The sequence below is a fragment of the Caretta caretta genome, chromosome 1, assembly GCF_965140235.1.
Source record: "Caretta caretta isolate rCarCar2 chromosome 1, rCarCar1.hap1, whole genome shotgun sequence".
NCBI lineage: Eukaryota > Metazoa > Chordata > Testudines > Cheloniidae > Caretta > Caretta caretta.
In genome coordinates, this window is record NC_134206.1 from 151,508,805 (window position 1) to 151,531,183 (window position 22,379).

Here is a 22,379-nt window from a genome sequence, read left to right on the forward strand (position 1 = left end):
GGAGGCCCCTTCCTTTGATGCAGAATTTGCAGAAGGGGCAACGGCTGTTACTTCTAAGACTGCAAATTATACAGTGTAACTACCATCATCATTTGTTTCGTATTGTACAGCAAACACACTATTTACTACAGTTTTACTCATTATGAATTTTCTGATCATCATGACCCCTGCAGATTGGCCCACGCTGCCAAATTCCGATCCAAATCTGAATGGTTAAACACATTGAAGCTCCGGATCCTTGATCAGACTCGTTTCAGGAGAGAGACTTGAGCGTGGAATGTTTGGGGAGTGAGGTTCAGATAAAGCATTTTTTTTATTAAGTCTCAATTTATCTTACAGCATTCAATGTATTCTTTGTTAGTGAAGGAATATCTGAAATTTGTTAGGTTCTTCAACCAGGAAAATATGTAAAGGCGTTGATATTGTGGTGCGGAAGAGAGACACTGCTTCTTTGACCTTGAAAGGTTTGCTTCATATAATCCTACATCCCTTACTTGCACACATAGTTCCATTGACTCAGGTGTAAAAGTTACTGTGTCAGGTCCGTATTTCCAAACACAGAAACTTGCACCTTCTCTCTTTACTTAGTATTATGATGAACAGACTGTATAGAAAATAGAATACTGACATTGAGAGTCACTAATGGAATTCTTAAGAAAGCACATGGATTAGACTAGGGTATTGTATTATAGATACAAAGGAACGTGTTCCTGAAAATAATAATTGTCTAGTAATGAGAAGGGTATCTTTTTAAAAAGCCTGTGGTCAATGCAATGTTTGTATCGTCTGCTCCATATTATCTTTATTATGTTTGATTACATGGTTTGAAGCATTATGACCTTTTACTGCTTGCCGTTTTCATGGGACACCGTGCATATCAATATGTCAGTTTCGACTACAGCACCACCTGAAGTTTGGAACTATTTACTGGAGTAGCTGAACTATTTTGATTGGCTGCGTGTTTTTCTGTTATCAGACACTCAGCCTTTTGTGGGGGTGGGATGGAGGTTGATAGTGGGAACTCTTTAGGTAGCAATGAGGAGAAACGTCAGCAGGAAAGAAGGAGTGGAGGAGAGGTGTATCTTATTTTAAAAACACAAGAAAAACAAATTCTAGAATCACCGCACACGAGCCTAATGTCACTTTGCTCATATATTGCCGCCCTTTTCCCCAATTTTTTTCTTTGACTGCTGAAATTGTAAGTTCATGGCTGAGAATGTTTCTTGGGTTCTGTGAGGTTCTTACCAGACTTTGGATTTATTAAATAATAGGCCTATAAGTAGACTTATTCCATACTGTAGATCCATACAGCTACTAAGCTATCAAACAGATTTTATGAGCTTTGCAAATGTATGATAAGAGTTGAAAGATGGCATGTTTTTAATCAACGAACACTTGCAGGAGCAACTTATTGTCCTATCAAGAGCAATTTGATGATGTAGCTTTCCTGTACTTCCAGAATTATTTTTAGCCCTGTTCATAGAGTAGAAAGCAACTGGGCTTAAGTAAACTCTCACCTGAGGGTCCTGTAGTATAATGTCTACTTTGGATGTTCATGCTGTGCTATGATGTGGGTAAAATGCAGTAAGTCAGAATCCAGCAGTAGATTTTTCAAGATCTGTGACAGCACAAGCCACAAATCTGAAAACAGGAATAAGCTCAAACACACTTAGTACCTTGCCGTATGACTCAAATCAGGTGGATTAAAAACTTGATGTTTTTATTTTAATCTTACCAGGACTAAGGGCAAATCAACATTTTCACCCAATATTAACATTACTGAAAGGTAAACTTCAAACGAACTGGATAAGTAGCACAAACAGTTATAGCCTGAAATCAAGGAGGGAAAAGTTCAGTCTAGAAATTTGGAAGAATACTAATTACTTAATGGAAAAGCTCAGCCAGGCAGTTGAAAGTGCTGCAAACATGGCCACACTGCAATTTAAGTATTTCCCTCTTCCCTCAGATCCTGTGAAAAGCATGAGGAAAAGTGACAGTTTTAAACATAGGCAGACAACAGGAATGACAAATTTACAAATCCTATTAATGACTCCAATTTTCTTTTTATAGAAAGTTAACATCTGAACTCCCCACAACAGCACATAACCTGTCCCATTCTGTTTTTTAAATATGAGCGTATTTATGTGTGAGGTGGGGATGAGAACTTTTGAGGAGGAGATTCATACACACACACAGTGTAATATTTAAAATCTGGTGTTACTATGAAGTGCGAAATTAGATTAATGAAAATGGACTAGATGCTGGCCCTTACTATGACATGGTGCTTACTCTGATACAGGTAGAAATCTCTCGGTGAGGTAGAATTGGCAGAGTGACTCCATTAAAAGTCAGAGGAATTACTCTGAATTTACACCATTGCAATGGAGAGCTGACTTTTGTCCTAAAAACAGAATTAATTGTTACAGTAGATATACCATATAATGTCCTTTACTAATGTACAATACTGTATGTGTATGACTTGCAGTTAAAAACCTGTCACGAACTACTAAACTGTGGTGGAAAATGTCAGTACATGAAGAAAAGTATCTAAGTGTGGGAATTGGTACCTGCGCATACAAACATCCCAGCTGGTATGCACAAAGGGAGGAAGAAAGGTCTTGGGATAAGCCACTGATCAAAATAGACACTGATTTTGTTTTTATACTATTCTAAATTAATATGAAATCTGCTAAATTATGGTAACTGACCAATGTGGAAGGAAAAGCACCTAGGTACTCACAAAAAGAAAAGGAGTACTTGTGGCACCTTAGAGACTAACCAATTTATTTGAGCATGAGCTTTCGTGAGCTACAGCTCACTTCATCGGATGCATACCGTGGAAACTGCAGAAGACATTATATACACACAGAGACCATGAAACAATACCTCCTCCCACCCCACTGTCCTGCTGGCAATAGCTTATCTAAAGTGATCATCAAGTTGGGCCCAACTGATGTGGAAAATATGGGCTTTTATACAAGTCAATAGGAATACGTGTTAAGGAAAAGTTAGCACATGTGACTCCATTTTGGTTTGGGGCCCACCATTGTTTAAATGCCAGCACATCATACACCAGGAGGAGTGATCCTTAGATACTGAATCCCTGTGAAAATCCTCCTCCTTGTCTCCAACCTGCCTTGACTCCCAGTATCTGGTTTTTATTAGTCTCTAACTCCCTGTTTCTTGGCCTTGATGTGAGGCCTCCCATCCTGATAATAAAAGTTACTGATGCATGGCTTTAGGACCATGCTGTGTAATTAACATACTGGTAGAGCACGAGGAATGCACCAAGCAGGGATAGGTGGTAGATAAGACAAGGGTTTGTTTATTGGCTAAGGTTTCCGATGCACGAGGGCAACATGCTTTGCTAAAAAGTATATAACCTTTGTATAATCTGTATTCAGGGTCCCCTCCTGGCTAGCAGGGGGGCACCACACTCGAGCGTAATAAACTTAGTGTCTTTTGGGAACTCTGCAGTTGTGGACTTTGTTTCTGTGCCTCAGCCTAGATTCGAACTGTGCGTGTCCTTTGTTTCTGTGCCTCAGCCTAGATTCGAACTGTGCGTGTCCTATCAGGTATAATTCGCAGCACTGGTGTGCGTGTTCTACCAGGTGTAATTCGTAGCATTTGTGTGCGTGTCCTACAAGGTATAATTCGCAGCATTTGTGTGCGTGTCCTCTCAGGTGTAATTCATAACATACGTGTGCAAGTAAGGGATGTAGGATTATATGGCGCAAACCTTTCAAAGTCAAAGAAGCAGTGTCTCTCTTCCACACCACAATATCAACGCCTTTACATATTTTCCTGGTTGAAGAACCTAACAAATTTCAGATATTCCTTCACTAACAAAGAATAAATCGAATGCTGTAAGATAAATTGAGACTTAATAAAAAAAAATGCTTTGTCTGAACCTCACTCCCCAAACATTCCACACTCAAGTCTCTCTCACTGAAACGAGTCTGATCAAGGATCCAGAGCTTCAATGTGTTTAACCATTCAGATTTGGATCGGAATTTGGCAGCGTGGGCCAATCTGCAGGGGTCATGATGATCATAATGAGTATTCATAATGAGTAAAACTGTAGTAAATAGTGTGTTGTTTGCTGTACAATACTAAACAAATGATGATGGTAGTTACACTGTATAATTAACTGTCTTAGAAGTAACAGCAGCTGCCCCTTCAGGAAATTCTGCATCAAAGGAAGGGGCCTCCCCTTTAAACACATCATTTCACAGTACGAAATATTAACCAAGGATTGAAGTAAATGGCAGGAATTTTACACCAGGTGAACTACCATTGTTGCAGAGCCCCACCTGGTCACCATGACTTCCACGTTGCATCATCCATTTCCAGCATGGCATGACTAATGGCTTTGATGTGCTATCTTTCACAGGCTAAGCTAGTGATTATGCAGGAATAACAGTACAGAAGCCTGAATTCTTGAGAGCTTGATAACAGTACCTGCAATCTGGTTTACTCTGACATACATTTTATCATCCAAGGTTTATTTCATTTGGCCTCTATTTTAGAATATTTCTGACGTACTCATCCATGAATTCCAAAACAAGCCTTTGGATCTCTAGCTAAGCTTGGCACAGAGCAGGGCTTGGCTGAGAGAGAGGAGAGCAAAAGTAGCTGTATGCCAGCTTTACACACCTCGTGGCTGCCTTAACTTGTGCTAGGCAGCAACTGCCCTCCAGGGGTATGTCTGCACTGCACACTAAGCCCAGGATCTGACTCAGCTTTAAGTCCAAGCCCCCCTTCTGTGCATGCACAAATCAACCTGATTAGTGGCAGCAAGCACCTCAGCACCTGGGTTGAAGGACCATACTAGAGGGGATGGGTCAGAGGCCAAGTTCTGCTGTGAGTTGGGTCCAAGCCCTGTCACTTTACAGTGTGCAAACAGCTCAAGCCGCAGACCTGAATCAGAAGGTCTGAGTAGTACCGTATGGACGCATTCACATGGCTGTGCGACCTGGGTCCAGCAATTGTAAACCCAGGTGTACAATGCAGTGTGGTCCCTCAAGCACAGGCTTCGAAATACTGATCCCACATGCTTGGGTCCCACAGACACAGGTTTACAGCGCAAGGCCAGAATCTGGCTCTGAACTGTTTAAACCTAACAAATCGAGAACTGTCAAATTCTCCGACATTTCTGCTGATACTCATGGAAAAAACCCAATTCTCTTTGGTAAATTTCCATTAGGGCAGGTCCACCAAGGTTTCTAATAAGAACTGTCTTGTTTATAAAAGCTCCTAGATGTACTGAAGATTCACAGTGGAGCAATTATTTAAAATATTCTTTATGGACTATGTCAGTGTATTTCTCATTTCTAGCTGAATTTGATTAAAAAGTTCTCTTTCAGGGCTACTGAAGCAACCATGATTGGTTTCTTCACTGGGCATGTTGTTATCTGTCTTTTTTTCCCTCTTCATTCTTTGATCTACAGAACAGTACAAAAGCCCATATTTTCCACATCAGTTTTACTGATTTTTTTAAAAAAATCCTAGTCGCTCTTAAAGCACTGTTTTAATATATTTTACTCCAAACAGCACTTCAGATTAACAATGTGGAAATGAAAGTTAAAGACTTTTTCAGTGCTTCAGCAAGCAGTTAGTATCTTGCTACAAGTAAATGAAACAAATAACCAGTAATTTTCTTTAGATTTTTTGCATCCTTTAAGACTAAGGACCTGATTTGCACAAAAAGTCAATGAAGTTTCATTATTTCAGTATATTGTTGTTAATACAATGTACATGCTAAACTCTAGTAAAGACAAGCCTGAATCTCTTACACTAATAACAGGTTTCAGAGGAACAGCCGTGTTAGTCTGTATTCGCAAAAAGAAAAGGAGTACTTGTGGCACCTTAGAGACTAACCAATTTATTTGAGCATGAGCTTTCATGAGCTACAGCTCACTTCATCAGATGTATACCGTGGAAACTGCTGCAGTTTCCACGGTATACATCTGATGAAGTGTGCAGTTTCCACGGTATACATCTGATGAAGTGAGCTGTAGCTCACGAAAGCTCATGCTCAAATAAATTGGTTAGTCTCTAAGGTGCCACAAGTACTCCTTTTCTTTTTACACTAATAACTTGCTCTGGATTGAGTTTCTCAGCAGGGCAGCTAAAACAACAAATTTGCGTGTACAAAGCTTGGCTTTAATGTCTTCAGCAAATGAGAAAAAGATGACTATAGGATTTCTCTCTCTCCCCTCCAACCTTCCATTTCATTTTGCAATACAGTTGTAATGGCCACCATAAAATAAAGCATGAGCTTATACTGTCATCTCTGCTGCTTTACAGCCTAATTATCACAGCTCATTGAAGCGCACAAAATATAGCAGTCTTGCTAGTCAACTAGTTATAGAATTTAATAAAAAAAAAAGTTAGGGTTAAGAGTCTGACTATACACCCACAAAAACAGGGGAGTTTTACAGTGAAGATGCAGTAATCCTCGACTACAGTAGCATCACAATGGAGGTGATACTGAAAAAGAATGAAAGTAGAAGGCATTTCCTCACTCTTTCTAAAAATAGTCCAAAACCACACCGAAAGTCAATGTATCAGACTAGAAAAAAATCTCTGCAAGAGAGGTTTATGTAACTAGATATGACACAAATATTATTTCACTACACTCATAGCTATTTCCCCAAAGGGGGTGGGGTGTGTGTGTGTGTGTGTGTGTGTGTGTGTGTGTGTACGTACACAAACACACACTACGGGTCTGTCAAAACTGCACTTGGGAAGTGCACTGCAGCATATGTAGGCGAACCCAAGCTAGCGTGCTAAAAGTAGTAGTGTAGCCATGGTGGGACCTGAAAGAAACAGTACTGGAGACACTGGGGAGGCTAGCCTGTGTTACCGTTGCAAAACGGCTACTTTTAGCAAGCTAGCTTGATCAAAGCTAGCAGGGGTAGGTCTACACATGCTGCCGTCATACCTCATGACTGCAGAATCGACATGTCCCTTGCTGCTTAACCCTGTCCAGAGTACATCTAGGTAGCACAGGTATATACATCTAACGCTGCAATTAGACACTGGTGGCTGGCCTTTTTCCAGCTGGCTCGGACTCAGGGGACTGCAGGCCGTTTAACTGCAGTTTAGACTTCTGGGCTGAGGCTGGAGCCTGGGCTCTAGGACTTTGCTTGCAGCCCAAGCCCAGAAGTCTACACTGTAGTTAAACTGTCCTGCAGCCTGAGTCCTGCAAGCCCGAGGCAGCTGGCATGTGCCAGCTTCAGATTTTTAATTGCACTGTAGACATACCCAAAGTGGCAAAACCAGCCACACGTGAACATGAGAGCTGCTGCCTTGAGCTTGTTAGGAATTTTTCAACAAACCTTTTTTTTTTTTTTTTAAATGTGAATGTATCAAAACCAAAACTTTGTTTACAGGAAAGTTTCTCAGGTCCTGTGGGTGTCCTTGACTAGCCAATATGCTGTGGTTAGGGCACTCACCAGAGATGCTGGAAGCTCAGCTTCAAGTCTCCTATCTGCCTCATTCAGTCCAGGGACTTGAATCTGGGTAACCTACATCTATTGGGCTAGAGAGTCAGTTTTCTCTCTCTCTCTGTCCCAGTGAATATTTAATTATTTATACATAATGCAACAGCTCCAACCAAGGAGCTTGAGAGAGACACTGACCCCAGAATAGCCAGTAGCCTGGGGGTTAGAGCTGTTTATTAGAGCCAAGATGAAGAGGATTTACAGGATACCAGAATAACCATAATCCATTAACAACCTCTCTGATTCTGAATGTACCAGATACATCCAGCTAAAATTAATGGCAACTCCGGCAAATATACTTTGTCTATGCTAGCCTTTCATCAATTCGAAGATCATAGTTTATTTTAAATTACTACATGGCCGGGACCATTTTTGTCCAGGGGTGAAGAGTTCAAGGCCAGGTTCACATATAAAGGAAATAATTTTGGAGAAATGAAGTGGGACAATGTTGAGGCAGTCACTGCTCAAATTCTTGAAATTCTCTGTGTGTATATTGCGGTAAAAAGTTTGATGCTACTTTGTTGAAGTGCAGCTTGATTAATAGTGGAAATAGGGATCACAGAAATATGCTTTATTTTGGAATTATTTTCAATGGCAAAGGAACTTGTCATGTAGATGCTGAACTTGCTCCCGTTGAAGTCAGTGTCAAAGATCTCGCTATTATTAATTAATCCCAGACACAAAAAAAAAGTTAACATGGATTTAAGTCTGAAAGTACATATAAAATAAATAAATAAAAATACAAGGATGTTGCAATTATCCCCAAACCAAGTATTATAAGTCCAAGAAATTCAGAGTTAAGGGTACACTTGAAAAACATTTTAAGTTTAAAAAAAAAAAAGTACCCAGTTCAGGCACGCAAACAACCTTAACACTGCTCTGTCACAGTACCCTGCAATAAACGGATGATTGCAATTATGGCATTGGTCCCAAATTAGATTAAACTGACTTTTAAAAACACCTTTCTTCATATTTTATTTCTCCTCATGGTGTCACGACAGGTCACTATATGGACTGTACATCTGAATGTAGATTTTCATCATGGAATTTCCTTCATTTTAACAAATTATTTAAAACATCAACACTAATTCTAAACAAGAAACCCTACATGGCTCCGCGTGTCCCTGCAGCTCCTAGGTGACAGAGAGGCCAGGGGGCTCCGCACGTTGTTCCTGCCACAAGTGCTGGCTGCGCAGCTCCCATTGGCTGGGAGCTGCAGCCAATGGGACCTGCGGGGGCACGACCTGCACGCACATGCAGTGCGTGGAGCCCTCTGGCTCCTCCGCCTAGGAAGAGCTGCAGGCCCATGCCAGTGAGAGCTGTGGAGCCCCCCACCCCAAAGTAAGCACCCCTGCACCCTCAACCCCCTGCCCCGAGCCCTGAGCCCCATCCCACACACCCAAACTGCTGCTGCTGGCCCAGGAACTGCCCGGCTCAGGCAGCCCCTGAGCCAGCACCAGCCATTGCAGAAGTCACGGAAAGTCATGGTAACTCCGTGACAGACTCGCAGCCTTAACTTTAACTGTATGGGAAATTTGAGTCTGTGTTAAGATGGTTTGGGACAAAGAAGAGCCTGAGGCAGATGATAAATTTTGTGAAGGACCCAGTTGTTAATTAATTTTAACTTCATGAACTAATTCAGAGATTTACTTGTAAAATCTCAAAAAAAATATTTCTGTACTCAAAGAGTAAGTGCTGTAGGTTTGAGAACAATACACTGTATTTTTCCTATAAATCAAAATGACTGAATCCCATCTTCAGGTGCAAAATGGAATTTAACCTTATCTACAGGGTTGCCGCCAGCACCTCCATATTTTAACATCTATATCCTGATGCCTAAAGGCCAAATTAGGCAGGGGTCCATTGTACTAGACGCTGTACAGACAGATCATAAAAGTCAGAGAGCTCATTGATTTCAGTGGTGCAAAACTAGGCCCGAAAATGCTTGAGTCTGTAAGCATTAATAGCCCTCAACACACTTGTTGAGCTCACCAAGCTGGGTGGACCTTTAGGTCCTGATCCTGTAACCTGACCTGTGTGAGCAGACCCCTACACCAGGCTCCAAGGGTTCAAGGGTTACAGTCCACCTGTGTGGATCGTAGTACAAAAGAGTGGGACCTTAATGAGCTATATAAAAATGTTAGAGGGTTTGCTTTGGTAATTTAGAGGTTGTTAAAATTGTCAGTGGATCACTGTGGAATTTTATTTAAAGTAGTTATCACTTTTTACTTCAAAAATATGAGTAAGAGATACATTTTTAACTCTCCTGAATGCACTTAAAAAAAAAAGTAATTAGCCAAAGAATAGTAGTAATTAGCCATTCATGCATGCCCTCCACAGTTGGTTACAAAGTAGACTGATCATGTGGAGATCATGTATAAAATCAGGGTTCCAAATAAGGAACTTTTGGAAAGGAGACTGGTGGGTTAGGAAGCTAATATTAAGAGCCAAATTCATCCCTGGTGTAACTCCACTGCAGTGAAAGAAGTTAAACCAAAGATGGATTTGGCCTGGCGCTTTTAAATGCAAAAATGACTAAAAATGTGAGTTAAGCATTGAGTTCTGACATTGTATTTGAATTTTCTGACCTCTGTCACTTTGTATCACATAACATTAACATTATTTAAACCTTATTAAATATAAAAGAATCTAGAATTCAGTCAAAATTCTTTTCTCTTTACAAAAGAGCAAGAGAGAAATCTCACCACTCTGTTTACGTGAAAGGAATGAGTGAATCAAACCTCTAATCAGGTAAAAGGAAATTAGGATAATGGATTTAGGACCTTTCCTGGATTTCATATTTTTATTCAACATTTTCCAAGTTGTCTCAGAAAGAAAGATCAAATTAAGGTGAACTGTAGTAATTATCTTAGCCAATATATCATACATCTTTTATCCAGCAATTTGCCTCTCTGTTTGTTTTGTTTTAAGCATCTTATTTTCTAGCTATAGAACTGTTTAATTAGTTTGTGATATAGTAGCCTAGTAGTGCCAGCATTTGGTAAGGAGTTTCAAAACACCATTTTCAAAACACCATCTCCTGAACACCAGGAGAAACCTTCAGATGCTTGCTCCTATATATGAATACATAAACTTGGGCCCTTTTTATCCCTTGCTCACACACCCTCTATCTATATAATAAAATACCAAGATTGTCACCTCTGTCTGAGTCATTGTGAAGTAATGGAAACAGCGAGAAGCATGGTTGTGAGCTCTTTTTGTTTAGAATATCACCAGGTTCAATCATCCAATTTTCAAGTTCTCAACCATTTTCAGTTTTTTACAATTTACATGTTACACTTGTATGACAGCACATACTTTCACCTAGTTTAAAAATTAACTTGATCATTTGCTTTCTTTCTGATGACTCTTCCTTTTGATGTGCTGTTAGACTGCATGAGCAAAGAAATTTGTCACCTGAGTGAGGTTGGGGTAGATGGATCTAGATCAGAATGGACTTCTAGGAATGTTACTACGAAGACAGCACAAATGCAAAGCAGCTAAAATTGAAACCACCTTATAAAGCTTCCACAAGTTAATTTTCTAGATTTATGTTTGTCATTTCTCTAACAGTGGTAACTATAGGGTTCCCAGGTGCCTGGTTTTTGGCCAGAACGCCCAGTGGAAAAGGGACCCTGGTGGCGCCAGTCAGCACTGTTGACCGGGCCATTAAAAGTCCAGTCGGCAGTGCAGTGGGGTAAGGCAGACTCTCTGCCTGCCCTGGCTCTGTGCGGCTCCTGCAAGCAGCTGGCATGTCTGGCCCCTAGGCAGAGGGGTGGCCAGAGAGGCTTCGTGCACTGACCCTGCCTTGCACACCAGCTCCATAGCTTACATTGGCCGGGTGAGGCATGTGGGCACGGGCAGTGTGTAGAGCCGCCCGGCCCAGCCTCTGCCTAGGGAGCGCAGGGACATGCTGGCTGCTTCCAGGAGCCGCCTAAGATAAGTGCCGCTCAGAGCCTGCACCTTGAACCTCTTGCTGCACCTCAACCCCCTGCTCCATCCCAGAGTCCCCTGCTGCACCCCTCATCCCTGGCCCCACTCCAGAGCCCGTACCCTCATCCCCTTCCACACCCCATCCCTGAGCCCCCTCCCGCACCCAAATTCCCTTCCAGAGCCTGCTCTCTGCAACCCCTCCTGCACCCCAACCCGCTGCCCCAGCCCGGAGCCCCCTCCTGTACCCCAAACCCCTCAACCGTGGACTAGAGCCCCCTCGTGAACCACAAACCCCTGGTCCCATCCCAGAGCACACAACCCCAGCCGGAGCCCTCACCTCTCTCCCATGCCCCAGCCCTGAGTCCCCTCCCACACTCTGAACCCCTCATATCTGGCCCCACCCTGGAGCCTGTACCCCCAGCCAGAGCCCTCACCCCCTGCCCCAGCCTAAAGCCCCCTCCCACACTCCAAACCCTTCGGCCCCAGCCTGGAGCCCCCTCCTCACTCCACACCCTTCATCCCTGGCCCCACCCAAAGCCCGACCCCCAGCCAGAGCCCTCATCTCCTTCCGCACCCCAACACCTTGCCCCAGCGCAGTGAAAATGAGGGAGGGAGGGAGGGAGGATGGAATGGGTGGGGCCAAGGATGTTTGGTTTTCTGCAGTCAGAAATTTGGCGACCCTAGTAGTAACTTTAGTAACAGAGCCAGACTTGTTTTAAAACAACTTCTTCTCAAAGAAACTTCTTTGGTCCATTAATATAATGCAGCAAGCCCACTGTTAACACACACTCTTAGAGGACTCACCTGAATTACTAAAGTTGCTTTATGCTTCTTGCTGTACATACTTGGCTTGAATCCAACAGTTATACGGGTTCCAACAGTGTCAACTGGAAGAAGTTCCCCAGCTTGAGGCAATACAACAAACTCTGGGTCGCTTCCTGGCAGGAAGTATGCAGTGAATGGTTCTGGATACCTAAAGAAGAGTGTAAAGTTATATTGTGCCTCTTACATATGATCATTATGCAATTCTGTTTTAAAAATAGCAGGTATCCTGTTGCAGTAGACATGGAAATATACATGAATGCTACACCATGCAGCTGTGAGTCATGATACTTGATAGCTTATGGGATGCATAATGAATAATAATGGGACTGTTGCCCCTTTAATGAAAAAGGAAACACAACTGATATGTAAAGACAGCTCAACCTAGTAATAAGAAAATAACCCATTTTACCAGGTACCAGTAACAATAGTTTACCACGTTGGAGCAAAAGCTGCTTGGCTGACTTATGTAAAACTCCCACTGATTTCAGTTGGAGTTGCGTGAATGGCAAGCAGGATTTCAATCAACCCATTTTATCAAAAGCAATGCCCTATGAAGACCACAAGATTACCTTGTTTAATAAGTAAAATTTAGTGTGTACACTTGTTATTCTTATAAGAAGCACATGGGATCTTTATAGGGGAGAAGGCAGCACGCCGCATTTATTGAGAATGCAACAGTGAGCATATGCTTTTCAATCACACACACACCAGTTGATGTTTATAGTTACCAGGGCAGAGTCTGGATCAATCTAGTGGCCAGCCAGATTGGTCACAGAGGGAAGCAGGGCTCTGTTGGTCGCGATCTGATGGTCCTGGAGTGTGACAAGATGAACCCAAAGTCCCATGGCCAAGCACCCTGTTCTTGTAGTCTTTTTTCTCTGTTGAAGTCTATGGATTTTGCTGTGTCAGTTTGTGACCGGATACTCCTTAATTGGTGTATCTTTTGATGTTAACATTCCAAAACACCTCTGAGAGGGTCATCCTGTCCTGGTTTTGATTTAATCAATTGTCTTGTCTTTCAGGGTGCCAGCCTCCACCTCAGGGTCATCAATCTGCCCTTCCTTCATTATGGATGCATGTTGATGGTTCTCTGATGTTGTTAAGTCTCCTCACTCCTTCCTTGATCAACTGGCTATAACAATGGCCTTCACACCTTATCTTTTCCAGATGCATACATTCCTCATTCACACAAACAGTCTTTCACAGAGACCTTTAAGAATACAAACAGCAGTATTTTATATCAAGGGAAATGACGCTGTAAATTAAAGCTTACTACATCTTACAACCAAAACACTTCACATTGGGGCCCAGACCTTCAACATTCCTCTAGTCTGCTTAACACAGACACGATATAAGATCCTATCTCTTACTAACTAAACCTTAAAACAAAAACTAAAAGGGCCTAATTTGTGATGCATGAGAAACAGAATCTCTCATAGTTCCAGAGGGTCATTCCTTCTGCTATGCAAAATGGGGTGGCTGGTAGAATGAAATCAAGACATACATTGATACCTTCATTCTTATAGTACAATTATACAATTCTGTTCCTACAAACTGGAGGGTAGGGATCAAGTCTTTCCGTGTTTTCTGTGAAGCAATTACCCACCTGTTCAGATATTGTTAAAGAGGGAAGGGATCCTAAGTGCTTTGAAAGAAGACAGAGAAAAATCGCTCCTTCCTATCTCCCCTTCCCAAATTACTTCCATACTTTTGTACACAAATGTTTTATACGTTAAATCCAGCATTTTAAAAACTTTGTTAAATAAACAATGCCTGGATAGAGTGAGTCTTATTCCACTGACACTATGGCGATGGGGCTTTATATGAGATATTTTTTTCTATTACAGCTATTGTTGGATTTGGTGTCTAACAAGTTTCAGGATAGTACAGACACTCTTGTGGAAATCCTGTCTGATTTTTCAACAAGGATAATGGTTGGGCAGTACAAAAGATAAGTAATAGTTTCCCTCTCTCCAGTTCCAAATTGCAGACTCTCTCTCACATCTCTTTAGGGACATCTCATCATTAACTTGGTGTTAACATAGTAGAAATTTGATTCCTTTTTCCCACCCAAAAATTCTCCTTCCTTCCTTTTTGTTACTGATGACAACTCCACTATCCTCCGTGTCATCTAGGCTCATAACCTGGGGGGTCATCATCTGCTCCTCCTTCTCTTCTTCCATCCTGTTTGTGTCCAAATCTTGCAGTTTCTTCTTCCACAATGCTTAAAAGATCTGACCCTTCCTCTGTCATGACAGCCACAGCTTTCTTCTGTACTTTGATTACTGCTATCTCCTCCTCCTCCAGATATAGGTTTCGATGACAAACTCATCGCCTCCTCCAGTCCATCCCAACTGTGGCTGTAAACATTTTGGTGTCCTTCAGTCTCATAGCATCTTCCATCTTTGCTGGCTCCCTCTTGATGATTGCCTGGTCTGTTCATTCCCTCTGAAGCATCTGTCATTGGCAACTCTTGGAAGACAATGGCATTTTGGGATGTATAAGTAGGGGCATAGCGAGCAGATCGAGGGACGTGATCGTTCCCCTGTATTCGACATTGGTGAGGCCTCATCTGGAGTACTGTGTCCAGTTTTGGGCCCCACACTACAAGAAGGATGTGGATAAATTGGAGAGAGTCCAGCGAAGGGCAACAAAAATGATTAGGGGTCTAGAACACATGACTTATGAGGAGAGGCTGAGGGAGCTGGGATTGTTTAGCCTGCAGAAGAGAAGAATGAGGGGGGATTTGATAGCTGCTTTCAACTACCTGAAAGGGGGTTCCAAAGAGGATGGCTCTAGACTGTTCTCAATGGTAGCAGATGACAGAACGAGGAGTAATGGTCTCAAGTTGCAGTGGGGGAGGTTTAGATTGGATATTAGGAAAAACTTTTTCACTAAGAGGGTGGTGAAACACTGGAATGCGTTACCTAGGGAGGTGGTAGAATCTCCTTCCTTAGAGGTTTTTAAGGTCAGGCTTGACAAAGCCCTGGCTGGGATGATTTAACTGGGAATTGGTCCTGCTTTGAGCAGGGGGTTGGACTAGATGACCTTCAGGGGTCCCTTCCAACCCTGATATTCTATGATTCTATGATTCTATAAGACAGGATGCTGAGCTAGATGGACCATTGGACTGACCCAGTGTGGCTGTTCTCATGTTGTTTTCCATCAGGAAATTTAAATTTGTTGACCTTGCCTTTAAGGTGCTGCATAAACATTCCCCACCCTACCTGAACTAGCCTTTAAGGTGCTGCATAAACATTCCCCACCCGTACCTGAACTAGTCTCTTATCACACTGGCTGCCCCTGCCCTGTCCATTCTTCCAAATATGCCAGTCTTGATGTCCCATATTCCATTTCTCCCACAACTATCTCTGGGAAAGTGAGAGCATTAAGATGGGATTTAAGTGAAGCGATGGTGGTGTCTGGCAGACCACAAAGGGAATGCATTCTATGCCTAGGGGCAAACGTGAAAAAAATAACATGTGAAGAGAGGGGAGAAAGGGGGATAAAACATAAAATAGCTTTTGGCTTTTTTCTAAATAAAAATTGGCTTACCTATGAATAGCTAAAGAAGGAAGAGGAAACAATTAAACAACTGGAGAATGGGAATATCATTATTGTCTCCTCTTCCTTCTATCCCCCATAGTACAGTACTATAAGTGCCATGATTAAGGAGACTACATCTTAGTTTGTGAAACTGAAGAAACAGTCGATGAACAATTCTTCTTTGAGATGTTGTCAACATCGGTGTACTCATGGGTTCTCATTCCCAGGAACAACTTTGACTTGCATAACTAGCTTTTAAAAAGAAAATCTCTCATTCATAATTCAGCTACTTAATATTTTATGGTGGATCCTTCCTCTGTGGAAATGTCCCACATTTGCTGGCATGCTCCATGTCAAGGTTCCTCCCTCACTCTGAACTCTAGGGTACAGATGTGGGGACCTGCACGAAAAACCTCCTAAGCTTATCTTTACCAGCTTAGGTCAAAACTTCCCCAAGGTACAAAATATTCCACCCGTTGTCCTTGGATTGGCCGCTACCACCACCAAACTAATACTGGTTACTGGGGAAGAGCTGTTTGGACGCGTCTTTCCCCCCAAAATACTTCCCAAAACCTTGCACCCCAATTCCTGGACAAGGTTTGGTAAAAAGCCTCACCAATTTGCCTAGGTGACTACAGACCCAGACCCTTGGATCTTAAGAACAATGAACAATCCTCCCAACACTTGCACCCCCCCTTTCCTGGGAAATGTTGGATAAAAAGCCTCACCAATTTGCATAGGTGACCACAGACCCAAACCCTTGGATCTGAGAACAATGAAAAAGCATTCAGTTTTCTTACAAGAAGACTTTAAATAAAAATAGAAGTAAATAGAAATAAAGAAATCCCCCCTGTAAAATCAGGATGATAGATATCTTACAGGGTAATTAGATTAAAAAAACATAGAGAACCCCTCTTGGCAAAACCTTAAGTTACAAAAAAGATACACAGACAGAAATAGTTATTCTATTCAGCACAATTCTTTTCTCAGCCATTTAAAGAAATCATAATCTAACACATACCTAGCTAGATTACTTACTAAAAGTTCTAAGACTCCATTCCTGGTCTATCCCCGGCAGAAAACCAGCATATAGACAGACACACAGACCCTTTGTTTCTCTCCCTCCTCCCAGCTTTTGAAAGTATCTTGTCTCCTCATTGGTCATTTTGGTCAGGTGCCAGCGAGGTTACCTTTAGCTTCTTAACCCTTTACAGGTGAGAGGAGCTTTCCCCTGGCCAGGAGGGATTTCAAAGGGGTTTACCCTTCCCTTTATTTATGACACTCCATGTTAAGGAATCCATGTAGAATTTACGTTGGGCTATATTATGCTGCTGTTGAAGAATAGTTCTCCTTTCATGAGAAAGTTTGTGAATGATTTTCTTGGTAATGAACATAGTATTTTTCTTCTAGTAAGTTATAAAGAAGCAAATAGTTGTTGATTTTATAGTACCCAAAACTGTGCCAGGCAACTAACTTAGGACATGAAAAGACACAATCCTTTCCCTCAAAGGCCTACAATATAACTAATAATCAACTTTAACATAGCTACTATGTTAAATATTTTAAGATGGACTTGCCCAGCAGCTCTGTTATTAGTGAAACATGTTACCATAGAAGAGCCCCAGGTTCAGTACCATCCTCCCACTTCCCAGGCCAGCAGAGACTAAGGGCTGGTCTACACTACACAGTTAGGTCGACATAAGACAGCTTGTAGATTTCTGTGCAAGGTCAGAGCCCGTTATGAACAAAGAGATGTAAATGTATCTTCCAGCCTTTGAGTTTTATAATTACTGTCACAGGCTAAAGTTATCAAGGTTGGATATTAATGACCAAGCCATTGTTAACACCCTTCTTAACAAACACGGAATAGCAACTAGAAAATAAATCCATGGTACCAGCAAGAGTGAGATCCAGTTTTTATTGTGTATTTTCACCTTTTGGTTTACTCCTTAGATTATTCTGTAAATAGCAGTTTATGCTAATTTGTATTCAAATCATTCTTGATGTTGGATATTGCTAAACCTAGATGTTTTAATGAATTCTAGAAATCTATGTTCTAGATACAAAGAAACAAAAGATCCTTCTGCAATATCTATAAAAATCTTTTTTAGGCCCACCATATCTGTTTTACAGCCCTGAATGTATAACATAGTCTTCATTATATTATGGCCTTTGCAAAATATCAATGAAATTTACACTAGTCTTCCTTAAACCTGTCAGTAAGGTAACACTTTCTCACTTCAGTTTAGGAGACGCATTCCATATTGATTGCTGCCCTTTGGTTTACAGCAGGTTTCTCCTCATAATTTACAGGGGCTGAAAGCTGTGTTTGAAAACCCACGTCTTCAGGGAAAGTCATAGGAGTTATGCTCCAAATATTCTTTTTTTTCTAGTAAGAGAAGAGTAACCTACGTTACTTATTTAAAGACATTTAACTCCACGGGAAAATAGTGCTTGCAATTTGTGAATGCTACGGTGTAGTTTCAACAATTGTTGAATTATTGCAAGTAAAGCTCTTAATGACATTGTGGCTGATGGGTACTCTGAACAGAGGTCTAATAGACTACCAAATTCATATTTCTAAGAAGCCTTATTAGCTATTATAAAATTCTACAAAGCTAAGTTTTATTTGAAAAGCACAAGTTAGATGATGGGCACTTTTCAACAAAATGATGACATTAGAGAATAATAATGTCTCCACCATTTATCATCGATTACATTTTGTACCTGTCTGAAAGCAACTTAGGTTTAATCAATCACTCTATAGCATGTGCCTTAGACACCAAAAGAGATTTTCACTTCACTGATGACCCTGCACCGTTGGAAATATAGAATCTTTAAAACTCTAAAAGCAGAGTGACAAAAGCCTGGTTACATGGTGAAGTACCTGAGTCAGGGGAGGAAAGGACTTTGGTGCCTCCATGTTATGAAAATAGAAGCAGATCTGCGATTTTTCACACCTTCTTTGCTAAAGTAAGATTTCCTTTTTATTTTTCTTTGTAAGGATAGCTAGATATACAAACTGGTGAGTTACTTCCCCCTATTCCAACTCCTTTACGAACTGACATTTTAAATATGCTAAACACCACATTACTAAAAAATATATGATTATAAACTTTTTTTGTAAAAGCGGCAAAGAGTCCTGTGGCACCTTATAGAGTAATAGATGTATTGGAACATGAGATTTAGTGGGTGAATACCCACTTCGTCGAATGCATGTGGATGTCACATGCATCCAACGAAGTGGGTATTCACCACGAAAGCTCATGCTCCAGTACGTCTGTTAGTCTATAAGGTGCCGCAGGACTCTTTGCTGCTTTTACAGATCCAGACTAACACAGCTTGAAGCTTGAAACTTTTTTTGATGACCCTGCTTTTAATGTTCCAGTATCAATATTTACACTGTGTCAACTACAGCCTCAAGAAAAATTAAGAGCTCAGTCACTATTTGTCCTTTATAACTACACTACATGAGAGAAACCAAGTTAAAATATTCTAATTACATCTCTGGATTGTTGGGAGAATTTCATAGAATTGTCATGAGGGGGAAAGGAGTCCAGGAGAGCTGGCTGTATTTTAAAGAATCCTGCACTTAGAACGGAAGAATCCCATGCACCGCTACAGACTAGGGACCAAATGGCTCGGCAGCAGTTCTGCAGAAAAGGACCTAGGGGTTACAGTGGACGAGAAGCTGGATATGAGTCAACAGTGTGCCCTTGTTGCCAAGAAGACTAATGGCATTTTGGACTGTATAAATAGGGGCATTGCCAGCAGATCGAGGGGCGTGATCGTTCCCCTCTATTCAACATTGGTGAGACCTCATCTGGAGTACTGTGTTCAGTTTTGGGCCCCACACTACAAGAAGGATGTGAAAAAATTGGAAAGCATCCAGCAGAAGGCAACAAATGATTAGGGGACAGGAACACATGACTTATGAGGAGAGACTGAGGCAACTGGGATTGTTTAGTCGGCAGAAGAGAAGAATGAGGGGGGATTTGATAGCTGCTTTGAACTACCTGAAAGGGGGTTCCAAAGAGGATGGATCTAGACTGTTCTCAGTGGTAGCAGATGTCAGAACGAGGAGTAATGGTCTCAAGTTGCAGTGGGGGAGGTTTAGGTTGGATATTAGGAAAAACTTTTTCACTAGGAGGTTGGTGAAACACTGGAATGTGTTCCCTTGGGAGGTGGTGGAATCTCCTTCCTTAGCCGTTTTTAAGGTCAGGCTTGAGAAAGCCCTGGCTGGGATGATTTAGTTGGGGATTGGTCCTGCTTTGAGCAGGGAGTTCGACTAGATGACCTCCTGAGGTCCCATCCAGCCCTGATATTCTATGATTAGATTGAATGACATCAAAATCCAGAACTCATTTTTGTGTTTATATATATACACAGAGAGAGAGAGAACACTTAATAAATGAATTTGCTTGCAGCATACATAATTAAATAATTCTGGGATGCTGCTAATTCTACTAAAATACAGCAGTAGAGTCAGAATTATTTTTTCAAAGGTGGCAATGTAAAACAGGCTTCATTTTTTCCTTCAGAGGTGTGAAAAGCATTGACAAATGTATAGTTTTTAAAATTAGAAACAAATTACAGACACAAACATAAAGACAAAATGTCCTGTGTACCATTCTTTAGGCAGAATTGAAATTAACCTTTGTGACCAAGAAACTCCTTTATAACAAATTAACGCTGCATAACAGGGGTGGGTGGTGAACTGATAGGTAAAGTAAGAAGCAGCTTGAACCTATAATCATGCAAAGCTCTAAGAATTAGATTCATATAGCTAACTCTGCCACATCCAGTCCTGTCCTACTTTCCTGCTCATTAAGGAATCCTTTCCCAGGAGAGCTCGTAGAACATTTTTTTGCTGAAATGATATTCTGTCAAAAAATGCTCTTTTTATAAAACCAAGATTTTCTCTGAGGAAATTTCAGTGTTGCTGAAAAATTTGGATTTTCCATCAGGAAAACTGGAATGATGGTTCCTGGGCTGCTTGAAAGTGACAGAAGCTTTCCTGAAGTGCTGCTGAAGCAGAAAGCCCTGGCGCTCTGCCTCCCTACCTCTCCTGAAGCTCCAGGAGTCACTGAGGCGGAGTGTAATGCCATTTGGACTGCTCTGAGGCCAGGGACAGCAGGGCAAAGCCCACAATGTCAGGAGTTCTGGTTTCCTTGCTGTGGAACCAGGGTCTGTTGTTCCAGGGCAGCCCTACTATGTGCACTGCCCCTGGGTGGGATCCCAGGGTTTCCAGACTCCCAGGCCAGCAGGCTCCTAGGGCTGCCCACTCAGCAGTCATGAAATTTTGAAAAAAAATCATCATGTTGTGATTCAAAACAAAATGAACCAGAAATCTGACATTTCAGCCAGCTCTATCTCCCAGTTTTACCCTAAATTGAACTCTACCTCTTTTCCACAGTTGGAAAATCACTTACACACTTCAATTCTAACTGAACATATTATACACACTTATCTTTGGGGGATATTGCGTGGGATTTTCATCTTTTAAGAAATGTATATATTTGAGCCCAAACAAGTTGAACAGATCCACTTAAATTCTGAATTTATTGCCTTGTGGTTGCCAGATTTATCCTCCCTTCCTCATACTGAGTAGTGCCTTACTCCATCAGAAGCCCTATTTTCTTTGACGTACAACGTGATTCCCTTACTCATGATGAGTAGTATTTTACTACATGAGTAATTCCACTGAACACTGTGGTACTACTTATGTAGTAAGGTACTAGTCAATGTTAGTAAGGGTGGCAAAATCTGGTCCTAAGAGAAGCTTTTTGATTTTAAAAAGATACTAAAAATGTTTACTTCATGGGCTGGGGCTAGCAAATCCTAATCCAGGCAAAACTCTAATTAAGTCACTGGGTGATTTCCTCTGTTAAGGTCTGAAAGATTTTCAAACAAAATTTTTAATTCCTTTTCTTATATTTTATGTTTTTTAAACCTAAGTCATTTGAGTTATACAAGCATTAAATTACATCTGTAGCATATAAGTTTCTTGAGTGTTTTTTAATTTTATATTGAATAAGAAACTTGCTATATTCTAAATTTTAGTTGGACACTTTTTTTTTAATTCCTAAATTATAAACTCCTCTTTTTCTTTTGTGGGTAGGTATTGGGAAAAAACCCCCAAAGCTGGAGGTTTGCAAAACAATTTCTGACATAGCTTGCAGTACAGTACTGGGAACATTCACTGAACATGGGGGTGTGGAGGTGGGTATCCTTTTCCATTTTAAACACGATTATAGTTTCTCTGACAGGGAAAGAGTCTGTATTGCATCATGGCACCTTCATTTATATAACTGTAATGATTCAGACTTTATTATACCTTTTTCAAGAACATTAGGTCTCTTCACTACTATCATACACCTACCAGCAGATTATAACATTGCCAGAGCAATTGCTTCACTTTTGTTCCCAAAACAACCTATTCTCCTGCAGCTGATAACTTGAGCTTTGTGATAGAAGGCTTTTGCAGTGTCTTGAGGAATCATCACCACTGACAGCCATCTAAAAGCTGGAACAACTGTCCATCTCAGATGTACTGCTCTTGGAAAT

At 41.3% G+C, this 22,379-nt stretch overlaps 1 protein-coding gene across 2 annotated transcripts in view; it reads right to left on the bottom strand.

Annotated features, from left to right (window-relative positions):
• CFAP47 (cilia and flagella associated protein 47) overlaps window positions 1-22,379 on the bottom strand; it is a 651,611-nt gene that overhangs the window by 6,283 nt on the left and 622,949 nt on the right. For both annotated transcript variants that reach the window (XM_048863833.2, XM_075132125.1), the window contains one exon: window positions 12,246-12,414. In XM_048863833.2, the coding sequence (XP_048719790.2) occupies window positions 12,246-12,414 (169 nt within the window). The remainder of the gene's footprint in view (window positions 1-12,245; window positions 12,415-22,379) is intronic.